Genomic DNA, 12,283 nt, shown 5'->3' on the forward strand with positions numbered 1-12,283 from the left:
TATATATTTGTATTATTTTGAATTTAGTTAAACTCTAATTTCTTTTTTTTGCCCATAAATATAATAGTCATAATATCGAAATCTAAAATAAAACGAAAAAATCATGATTATAAGAGTTGAAAAGAAATGATTAGTTAATAAAAATTATATTCTATTATGATGCTACATAATATATGGTTTTCTTTTTTGATATATAATTTTTATAGGTCGTTGAAAATTTTTATTTAAAAAATCACGGTAGTCTTTGAAAATTCTTTTTAAAAAATCCACGCTTTTGCGGCTAAGAGTCCTTGAAAATTCTTCCTTAAGAAATCCATGATTTTAGGGCTAAGAGTCCTTGAAAATTCTTCTTTAAAAAATCCACGCTTTTGGGGCTGATACATTGAAAAGTCTTCTTTAAAAAATCATTATTAGCTATAACTTCTTGAAAATACCCCCAATTACCCTTGAAATTCTTCAGACACCTGTTTGGCGTTTTCATTCCATACTTTATTATTATTAATTTTTTTAATGCTTACTTAATAAATATACTATCTTTAAATAACAAGCTTCATCTTTCGATAGTTAGAGAGAGACAATTTCGGAATTTCCCTGAGCTACTGAGCATTTAAACGCGAGGACAGCCGTCATATATTCAGAATAAACATTTAAGTAGTAGTAGAACTGGTATCGTAATCCTATGCGCATCTATTTCTTCATTTTCATAATTCGTTTGCTGGCTCCCACCGTTGCGGCCAGTTTAGGCAATCGGGAATGTACCGCAGGACCCATATGACGATCTGGATTATCTTGTAAGAGGCTGTCAACTGAGGCTGAGGCTGCCAATTGTCCACCATCAATGGGTGGTAACGGCGACGAGGGTGACCATTCGGAACCCGAACTTGAACCAGGTGAATCGGAGCTGTAATGTGAATGAATTATTTGTAAAATATTTTCAAGTTGTAGTTGTAAATATTTAAGAGTACCCGGCTGTGTATATGGGTGGTAATTTCCGTTCGTAGGCTGCCGTTGCCGTCACTGTGCCTGCATGAATTTCCTGTTGATATAAACCATATAGTTCTCGCAGCTCATCGGGTAATTCGACATTTCCTTCTTCTATCAAACGTCTTTGCGAACTAATGATATCTGTGGGGAATATATGACCATATGTAATAATAATGTAAAAAAGGTGCTATAGGCGACATACCTTCACATAGTCTTCGTTGTCTTTCGGCTCTTAACAGTTGTAAATCTCTTCGTCTCAATTCTGCTTGTCGGGCCAGTCGTTCGGCTTGCAATGATACCTTGTCGGCTTCTAATTCATGAACCCGACAGAGTAGAGCAAGTAATTCACGTTCCTCGTCACTGCTAATTCGTTCGGGTAGTTCCTGAAATAAAATAATAGATATCCTTGAAAAATCTTCTTTAAAAAATCCACGTTTATTGGAGCGATAGTTCTTAGAAAATCTTCTTTAAGAAATCCATGCTTATTGGACCGATATTTCTTAGAAAATCTTCGTTAAGAAATCCATGCTTATTGGACCGATAGTTCTTAGAAAATCTTCTTTAAGAAATCCATGCTTATTGGACCGATAGTTTTTAGAAAATCTTCTTTAAGAAATCCACGCTTATTGGACCGATAGTTCTTAGAAAATCTTCTTTAAGAAATCCACGCTTAGTGTACTGATGGTCCTTGAAAAACTTCTTTAAGAAATCCACGCTTAGTGTACTGATGGTCCTTGAAAAACTTCTTTATGAAATCCACGCTTAGTGTACTGATTGTCCTTGAAAAACTTCTTTAAGAAATCCACGCTTAGTGTACTGATGGTCCCTGAAAAATCTTCTTTAAAAAATCCTCGCTTATTGGATTGATAGTCCTTTGAAAATCTTCTTTAAAAAATCCACGCTTATTGTATTGATAGTTCTTAGAAAATCTTCTTTAAAAAATCCACGCTTATTGTATTGATAGTTCTTAGAAAATCTTCTTTAAAAAATCCACGCTTATTGTATTGATAGTTCTTAGAAAATCTTCTTTAAGAAATCCACGCTTATTGTATTGATAGTTCTTAGAAAATCTTCTTTAAGAAATCCAAGCTTATTTTAGCGATAGTTCTTAGAAAATCTTCTTTAAGAAATCCACGCTTATTGGACCGATAGTTCTTAGAAAATCTTCTTTAAGAAATCCACGCTTATTGGACCGATAGTTCTTAGAAAATCTTCTTTAAGAAATCCACGCTTAGTGTACTGATGGTCCTTGAAAAACTTCTTTAAGAAATCCACGCTTAGTGTACTGATGGTCCTTGAAAAACTTCTTTAAGAAATCCACGCTTAGTGTACTGATGGTCCTTTGAAAATCTTCTTTAAAAAATCCACGCTTATTGTATTGATAGTCCTAGAAAATACATCTTTAAAAAATCCACGCCTATTGGACTGATAGTTCTTAAAAAATCTTCTTTAAATAGTTACACGCTTTTTGGGCTGAGAGACCTTGAAAAATCTTCTTTAGAAAACCCGCTTATTGGGCTGATAGTAATTGAAAATTTTTCTTTAAAAAATCCACGCCTATTGGACTGTTAGTCTTTGAAAATACTTCCTTCCACGCCTATTGGACTGATAAACACTTCTTTAAAAAATCCACGCTTATTGGACTGATAGTCCTTGTTCTTTAAAAAATCCACACTTAATGGAAAAATCTTATTTCAAAAAAATCTACGCCTTTTGGGCTGGTAGTTCTTTAAATATATTCTGCAAGAACCCTTGAAAAAATATTCTTTCCAAAAGCTTACATCTTCCAATTGCACTCCTTTCTGGCGACACAATTCTAATTCCTGTTCAGTTCGTTCGCGTATCTCTTTGTAACGCCGTGTTTCCTTTTCAATGGCCGCCAATTCGCCCCAGGCATTTTTCAAGGCAATAGAACCCTCCGATTCAACTTCTGTGGAGAAAAAAAAAACAAAATATTATTACCGAACTGCAATTCCACATATTCCAACTTACCATCATCGGTGGGGGTATCATACAATTTACCCATACGACCCTGCCAATGTGAAATGATCATATGTTGGCGTTCTGCATCCAATTCTAAACCCAGCAAATGCGATTCAGCCTCTAATAATTTTCGTCGCAGTTTCATTTGTTGCTTAAAGGTCAGCACAATCTGTTCTCTCAAATATCGTAATTCACTTTTACGCTTCTCATCATCTTCGGCACTGTTTGCGGCCGTTGCCGAGGATTGATCCTGTTGTGCTTGATCACTGCCGGCTGCTGCTTTGGCAGCTTCATTAGCTGCCGCTGCACCACTTCTCGGCCGATCTGATAACATTTTATTGCGCAAACGCGAAACCTCTTCGCGCAGTTCAAACACCAAATGTTGATAATGTTTAGTGGGGAAATTCTGCAGTTCATCTACATAGACGGAATTCTGCAGACGTGTTGTAATACTATTGGCTCGATCAGCATAGACCAGGGTATTTTTCGTCTCATCACGATGTTTACTCTCCGGTGCAATGTGTGCAATCATAACGGTTTTGCAGCGACCACTTAGGGCCTCTTTGAGAAGACGTGTCAATTTCGAGTCACGATAATTAACATAACGTGCCCCACCCGACAGAGCATTAATGCAATTACCCAAGGCGAGCAGGGAGCGATTTATGTGGGCACCCTCCTGTAAACGTTTACCACGATTTTTAGTTTTCTTAGCTCTTTCTGAACCCGCCAAATCTGTGAGAAAGAGGCGACCCTGTTTTATACCCAACGAAGTTTTTGTCTGTACCGTAATGCTGAGCAGGGCATGGCTGCGTGAGGATGTTTGATTAGCTGCCGTGGGTTCCATGGTGCGCGCCTTATTGCCTTTCATTAGGAGGGATACAACTTCTTTGCGACTCGATGTGGTAATTTCCGACAGGCCCGCTACAGTTATGCGCTGACCTCGATTATCTTCACGCAATTCGAGTGGCCCACCCGGATTCAAGAGATCACGTATCAATTCATTGTAGATTTCCAAATATGAAATGGAAACCTGGAAAATATATTCATTGGTAAATAGATTTATTACATACATATAGAATATGTGTACATTTGTTGTTTGTGTATTTGTTATAACGTACCTTACACGATGCCGGATCTTCAGACATTTCTATATACTGGAATATTTCTTCTATTGCTCTGACCATTAGACCACTGTCATTTGTGGGCCCATCCGCTTCGGGTGTTGTACCCTTTTTCCTGGATGGTCCCAGCATTGTGTGTGTTTTTCCCGATCCGGTTGCACCATATGCAAAAACCGCTGCATTATAACCTTTAATAACATCTTGAACTAAAGGTGCAGTGGTAGCTTTGTATACCATTTCCTAAAAAGATGAAATTAAAAATTTAGAAAGAAATGAGTTTATACGAAAGCAGAATAATCCTTAAGAAACAGAGGTACACCACAGAGTGGGTTGGGAAGTTTGATCAGCAATAGAAACTGGGAACTTGGGACCACACATCATGCACTTGTTACCATTGTGGGATCCCAAATCTTCAAGCATATTGAACTGATAGTCCTTTAAAAATTCACGCTTATTGAACCGATGGTCCTTGAAAAAAATTCTTCTAGCAAATCCGCGCTTATTGGATTGATAGGAGTGCAATGATATTCCCGGTAAGCAGAGAATCCTTAACGAGTGGACTTTTTAAAATCCTTAAAATCCAGGCTCATCGAACTGATAGACATTGAAAAGTATTCTTTAAAGGATCCACCATGATTGTGGTTCTTGAAATATCTTCTTTAAAAATCGACGCGAATCGGAATGATAGTCCTTGAAAAAATCCTTGAAGTATTCTTTAAAAATCCACGCTCATTGGACTGATAGTCCTTGAAAACCTTCTTAAAAAAATACACACTTTTTGAGCTGTGAGTCCTTGAAAAATCTGCTTTAAAGATCCACGCTCTTTGAGTGATAGTCTTGAAAAATCTTCTTTAAAAATATACGCTCTTTAGTCTGATAGTCCTTGAAAAATTTTGGCTCCTTGAAAAATGTTGACTCTTTGGACTGATAGTCTTTGAAAAATCTTCTTTAAAAAATCCAGGCTTATTGGATGGATGGACCTTGGTTTTTTTTTTAAATCCACCCTCATAGGACTGCTAGTCCTTGAAAATTCTTCTACAAAAATTCAACCTTATTGGACTGATAGTCCTTGAAAATCATCTTTAAAAATCCACGCTTTAAAAATCCAGTGATAATTGTTGAAAAAAATTCTTATTGCAAAATCCACGCTTATTGGGTTGATAGGAGTGCATATATATATATATATATATATATTGTTGAACATCAGGTCACAGTGATATTATAGGGAATGAAATAGCCGAAGATCTTGCTCGAGTTGGTTCAGAGAAAATTAATATTATGGTTGATGCTACTATTAAACTATCTGTTAGCTATTACATTGGTGGAAACCGTAGTACCTACTTCGAGAAAGCTTGAAGCATGAACTAGATGGCGTGGGGAACATGAATGCAGAACCTCATTGATTTTTCTCGGTAAGAAATAGATGCAACTAACTGAAGGAATTAGAACAAGTCTCTTCAGAATTAGATCTATCACATCCAAGTGGTTAATTTATGAAGTCGATTACTGTCGTCTATACGAGGATGTAGATGTGACAAAAACAATCGAACATGTAGATGGCCAATACTTCGCACCAGCAGACATCGGCTTTTGCCAAATACGAGATATCATCATTTACATCGTTCCTAAGCTCAAATTTTCTCTTTTTTTCCTTTTTCTTTTCGGGCTCCTGAATGAAGCGACAGCTACTATGATAGCCACGCATTCTTTAACCTAACCTATGTAAGTTTGGTATTAAACATTGTATATAGTAATACTCTCTATTTTCGGTATTTTTTCAGCTGCAATTTTCAAAAGGTTATGAATGTAAATGACTCATCAATTCGATTTGTGAGACCTTGTTGCAATATTATAAAATTTCTCCGAACTGAGTTACAAGGCCCAACATTCAAAATGTGAGGGAGTTATCAACAAAAAGTTTTATGTTTTTATACCCTTAACCACACTGTGGTAGAGGGTATTATGTCTTTGCGTATATGTTTTAGAATATGCATAGTATCACTTTCTGTGTCGATTAATGCCTGTCCCTCTGTCCGTTCGTCCTGTCTGTCCATGTTAAATTGTAAACTAAGTACAAGTCGTATTTATTTTCCGAATGAGATGAAATTTGGCACAGATCATTTATTTGCCCCAAGGACGAACCCTATTGAAGTTGGTGAAAATCGGGTCAAATTTATTTATAGCTCCGATATAATTATTTTTTTTGCGATTTTTAGCAAATGGTGCATCCCATTGTACCAAATTTTACCTAATTCGTTTGAATAGCGTGCTCACGAACTCCAAAATATCGAAAATTAGAATTTCAACTGCTTGCAGACAAAAAAAAAACAACTTTAAGAATAGTTTCGATGAGTTATAAACGGAAAAACAAATTTAATATACCTCCATGCTATGGTGGAGCGTATACCAAATGTACCAGGTTATTGATTATAGGGTTAAGTCGGTTCACATATAGACGCAGTTCACATATTTAATTTGGTCCAATTTGATGTCAATGGTGCTTCAAAAATGCGAGGTATGTTAGGCCCAGCCTTTCGAATGCCTTTGGAATTTTGGATTCGGATTCGGTCATCGAGAAGAAGGACATTGAGCGGAGTAGTACAACTACCACTGAAAACTATTTTTTTTTTGTGGAACTATATTAACATTGATCATAACCGGAACATCATGTAAATTTTTAAAGCGATTGGCGAGACTTTTACGGCCTCCGAGGACACACAAACATATAAAGAGCATTAATTGAAAGTTCCTATGTCCTTTAGGAGGAAATACGCCATAAAATGAAAATTTTGTAATTTTTCATACAAAAATGTTGGTCAATGTCCACCGATCATCATCAAAACACTCATGCTTATTCCATGGTAAGACCCCTTTATCTGTGTAAAATTTTGTGATGTTCGGGTCCTAATTATGGCTTATAGAGCGACCAGAAAAACATTCACTAATAAAGTTTTTGGTCCATTTCATCTCCAAAATATTAAACGATGATTGCGAAAAAAATAAGTGCCTTCTTAAGCCAGAACCCGTCCTACTCAGCTAGTCGAGTTATGGTAAAATAAAAGGTGTGTCTAGGACCAATATTTGACGTTACAAACAAAATGGACCTTTTTCGAAATTTTTCGAAATAGCTTGATCCGGGTATTTTTAAGGTTTTATAAGCATATCTCTAATATTTACAATAATTTTTCGGTAAAGGTTCATATTTCGACATAGATCCAATATAAAGAAGTTCCTTCCTCATTTTATGTATTCTAAAGTTTTTAGCTGAATTTCCATACCGAATTTGCAATAATTTGCAGAAGATTTTCCATATAGATTCAGTTTTCACAGACGTGTCCCAGACGGGTCCCAACTTCGTACTTGATCTAGGCTTTGTAAAGATAATAGGTTGTCCAAAGTTTGGTTTAAATCGGATTTTCTATTCTCCTGAAAGAGTACCAGAAATAGTGAACAAAGGGGTCACATCTTCGGACTTAATCTATATAATAGCTAGTGAAAAGTTTGGTTCAAATTGGACATTCCATTCGCTGATATTGGATTTGTAAATTTTGACCCTTAGTCAGGTAGGTAGCAGAAGGTGTGGATCAATGGATCCCATCTTCGGACTCGATCTGTGCTTGGTAAAGATATTAGGTTGCGCAAGGTTTGGTTCAAATCGAACATTCCATTTGCCGGATATTGGATTTATAAATATTGAAAATGTTGACCCTTTGTGGGGGAGGTACCAGAAGGAGTGGACCAGTGGACATAACCTAGGCTTAGATACTAGGTTTTGTAAAGTTTGGTTGAAATCGGATTGTATGTTCGCCTAATATATTAAAAGACATTATAAACAAAATTTAGACCATTTTGTGTGGGAGGTACCACCACGGTTACGGTTACTCTCTTTGAGAGTTATCGTGCGCACAAACCGGCCAGACAGACGGAAGGGCATTTGTAAATCGATTCCAAATTTAAAGAAACGAATTTCCTCAAAAAAAAAAAAAAGAGAAACATGGTGTCTAAAACTAATATTTCGATGATATATATTTTTGGCGTATCAAATTGTACAGCCATAAGGCTGAGGGAATAAAAATAACTTGAAAATCACATGACAACTTACCTGTGTATCGGATTCTTTGAAAACATAATCATAAGAATATTTTCGCGCTTTACCCCTACCGCCATCGTCGAAGAGCAGTGAAGTTGGTGAAATAACTTCAATACAACGTTCACCATTATCGAATGAAGGACGGACACGGACAGCAACCTGCAAATATAAGAAATATATAAATAAGGGAATCACACCCACAAACAAAACAAAATATATTACAAGACAAACCAAAAACATGGAAAAAACCCAAGAAATTTGTTTATCAAGAAAAAAAAACACAAAATAAAGTTTTTTTATTGATTCGTATCGTTCGTCCGTCCATCTGTCATCTTGTTGGACAAACAAAGTGAATCAATATAGAGTTACCACACAGGCCACGCTGTGTAGTGACATAAGCCTACCAAACACTTCACTTACCAACAACCGTTCCTCTTGGGGTGGTGCTGTCGTTAAACCTCTACTTTGTGAAGTTGATGAACCGCTGCCACTGCCGCTAGACCAAGTTCCGCTGTGTGCCATTGTCCGCTACGAAATGTCTGCACTTAATGACGCGGCGATTTGATTTGAATTTATCTGTAGTTTTTGGTTTTTTGTTTTGATGACTTCTTCACTCGTTTTCTGTAAATGAAAGGTTTGTGTTTATTTAAGGAAATCGTTTTTTGGGATATTTTTACACATTCCATCTCAAGGGCAAATGGAATTTGTTGAGGGCTTAAGGCTCAATTCGGTAAATCGAACCACTTAATGGTCTGCTTACAATTAGTGGTCGTTCACTCATTAGGGGGCGTCCATTTGTCAGTAGTCGATTAGTATTTGTATTTGAATTCGAATTGTATTGTAATTGATTAGTTTTTAGTTTCTGGGTAAATTATTGTCTCACTCGTTTTTTTCGTTACATTATTTCGGGTGTATTTTGTGAATAAAATAAATGGAAAGAACTTTTTTCAATACAAATACATTTCTTGAAGTAAAACAACATTTACTTTAAGAAATGTATTTGCATTTAAAAATTGAAACTAAGTACATCAATGAGTATGATTATTACGGTAGTGTATACGCTACGGGTTTGGGTACATTTCTTGCCCTCCCCCATGACGTGGCCTTTCAAAGTACTTAAAATCGGTATTTATATGACAGTAATTAACAAAATAACAAAGTTTGGGTGATGTGCCAAAAAGTTATAATTTTTGGTAGGAAGATATGAGAACCCAAAATATTAGGGCCAATTCGGAAAAAATACGTGCAAAAATCCCCAAAACACCGAATAATGGAATAGTGTAAATTACTATCCATTCGGTTGACAAGCATGTCCACCTTATGTTGGAGGGTATAAAAAGTATTAAATTATATGTGAAACGGGTGAAGCTGCATTCTCGAAAGTTCCATAGCTAATTAAAGTCTACGTTTTTATATCCTACACAACTATGTTGTCAGGGTATTATAGTTTTGTACAACCCCAAGAGATTGTAACGTTTTGTAAACCCAATACAGGCCACAGTTATGGACTAATCGTCACGAAATTTTGCACGTAGGACGGGTTCTGACCAAAGGGGGTGAAAGGGGATGAAATGGACCAAAAACTTTATATTTGTCTGTTTTCTTGTCGCTCTAGAGACCACAATCACGAAATTTTAAACAGAGAATGGGGTCTGACCACAGAATAAGCATGATTGTTTTGATGAAGATCGTTAATATTAAATTGGTCAAATGGACCCATACTTTTGTGTGAAAAATTACAAAATTTGTATTCTGGGGGTTACTCCTGAAGGACATAGACTCGATAAGTTGATAGCATATTCAAAAATAAGGACTTTTCTTTAATCCCATAAAACAACAATAAAACCATTACCAATAAAATTTTGTAAATTATTGTTCCTTTCCTTTAAATCTTCAAATATATATCTGCAAAGTTGCAAACCTTAACAAGCTTTGGTATTGATTTACCAGCCCATTGAAAATTTAAAATCGACAATTGGAGGGGTTCCCTTAAATTGATACCAATTATATTGTTTATGTACTCCGATGTGGGAGTTATAAGTAAATATTTAAAGCTGTATACGTCACTAGAGAGCGGAAATGTTGCGTTGATCGCTTTGAAATTTTACACGAAGCTTCGGTTATGGACAAGGACGACGCTTATAATGTTGAGATGATAGTTTGGGACAGCAAAACTTGATTTTTGTCAGATTTTTTAGTCTCTCTATGTCATTATTATATGCAGAACATCATATATTTTGAAGGGGATCTGACCAAATACTTAGAACGGTGATGTTCGGTCAATATTTCGAGTGTCAAATCAACCAAAACTGTAAGTGACAACATTTTTATATTATGGCGTAAATATTCACATCGGGTAAACAATATTTACAAAAAAAAAAATATATATATATATATATGCAATGGTAGGAAGGATGAGTTGTTGACCTCTAATCGGTCAAGGGAGTGCAAATATCGCGAAATATTGTCCCCACGTAATTAGCACACATCTGAAAGGAAAAGTGTTTTGATTAACCCTTGAATCGTTTGGAATATTTTTAAATAGTTTTTTTTTATTGAAAATGCTTATGTGTGCTGTACTTGATCGATTGAGTGTGAGAACAGAAAATTATCAATGGAAATTTGTGATATATAACGGTATTTATGAAACAAGTCAAATTTGAGGGGGACACCTAATTAGCACATCTTGAAATTTTTATATTAAATGTCTTCGATATTAAAAAATATACATATAAAACTACTTTGTGTTAACAAATTAAGTCTGATGAATGATTTTGAGAAGAAAAAGTAAAAAAATCTGTAATATCTAATTAAATTGGCAACAATTCGTACTGAAAACCTAAAATTGGAAAAGCCAGCCTTTGTATAAAAAAAGAAGCGAATGCCCCAGAAATTGCTAGAATAACTAGAGATCGATAAACATTTATAAAAATAAACAAAATTTTGAAATAAAAACTCAAAATTTAGAAATTCACTTGAAGGACACGTTAGACTTCGAAAGGCTTCGAGGAAGAAAACCAGTATATTTTTGCATTATGTGACGAAATATCAATTGGTAATGACATTTGATATATAAAATCAGCTGTTTGAGTAGAACAAAGAAGAATTTTATAAAAAAAAAAAAAAAAAAAAAAAAAATTATAATTTATAATTCCGAATTTACACGAAATTAGGTAGTGTCCATAGATATATGCGTTTTTTTGTGCAAGGATCGGGTAAACGTGGAAGAGGACTTCGAAAACATACGAATATCGATTTCTTGCCTTTGAAGAATTCATATGGGTGACATTTTTGTAGAGAATTTGGAGGTCAAAAAATTGTCTTGTGTTAGTTGGCACGCCACTCGAGATATATGAAGAAAAATTCCTCATTCGATTTAACTGAAGACATGCCATCTTAAAAATAACCAGCAATCTTGAATAATTTTTTTAACTGGAATGTTGACAAATATTTAGGTCCATTTGGTCGTAAATATTGAAAAAAGTGAATTATTTTGTGACTCTCACATGTTCAAGAATTCCATGTCGGGGTATTCCGGCAACTTTTTCTTAACATGTTCTTTATTAATTACAAAAAAACATTCAAGCAATTCACTCTCAAATCTCAATTAATTTGGCAATGCAGAAACTATTTGATAAAGAAGCATGTTTTGATAACTTGACTATATTTTGAAATTCTAAGTTCTTATTAGTTATAAAACGTTTTCTCTGAAAATTTTCTATATTGGTATATATTTGCAATATAAATCTGTCGACTTGAGGACGTGTGGTGTGTCCTCAAAATTACTTAAGTCTTCATATGCGGTATACAAAAGTTCGACGATGTTTTCCGTTGTTGTGGTCTCCTTGGATAATTTTCACGTTCGAATACGTTTTCACTTTATTACAACTTATTCTAAAAATAATGTTTCAATTACAATTTTGGCTTCCTTTACTCAAACAATTTAATATTCAATTTTAATAATTATTTGCATAGTAAAGTTTTAGGTTCGCACCTTCAAATTACTGATATGAATTTCTTCTATAAACCAATAATGTGTTATTATTTGAATTATTTATTAGCGAAAAAATAACTATGGATCTGCATGTCTATGGTAGTTTGGTAG

At 35.0% G+C, this 12,283-nt stretch overlaps 1 protein-coding gene across 1 annotated transcript; it reads right to left on the minus strand.

Moving 5' to 3' along the window:
• Window positions 1-687: 687 nt before the first annotated feature.
• LOC133323343 (kinesin-like protein KIF19) lies at window positions 688-8,700 on the minus strand. Its single transcript, XM_061532283.1, has 8 exons — window positions 8,599-8,700; window positions 8,191-8,337; window positions 4,086-4,328; window positions 2,977-3,997; window positions 2,766-2,914; window positions 1,187-1,367; window positions 966-1,125; window positions 688-901 (listed from the first exon to the last, which is right to left on the minus strand). Exons 1-8 carry the CDS (start codon window positions 8,698-8,700, stop codon window positions 688-690), a joined length of 2,217 nt encoding a protein of 738 aa, XP_061388267.1.
• Window positions 8,701-12,283: the final 3,583 nt, after the last annotated feature.

Source organism: Musca vetustissima, unplaced genomic scaffold (genome assembly GCF_032173495.1).
Source record: "Musca vetustissima isolate MV318-11 ecotype Yass unplaced genomic scaffold, APGP_CSIRO_Mvet_v1 utg7560, whole genome shotgun sequence".
NCBI classification, from domain to species: Eukaryota; Metazoa; Arthropoda; class Insecta; order Diptera; family Muscidae; genus Musca; species Musca vetustissima.

Bases quoted from the DNA above. Each gene is read 5' to 3' on its own strand.
- LOC133323343 (XM_061532283.1), bottom strand. From the start codon at position 8,700: ATGGCACACAGCGGAACTTGGTCTAGCGGCAGTGGCAGCGGTTCATCA. The intron at 1,126-1,186 runs GTATGTCGCCTA...TATTCCCCACAG, and splicing joins ACAACGAAGACTATGTGAAG to ATATCATTAGTTCGCAAAGA. The intron at 902-965 runs GTACTCTTAAAT...TTCACATTACAG, and splicing joins CCACCCATATACACAGCCGG to CTCCGATTCACCTGGTTCAA.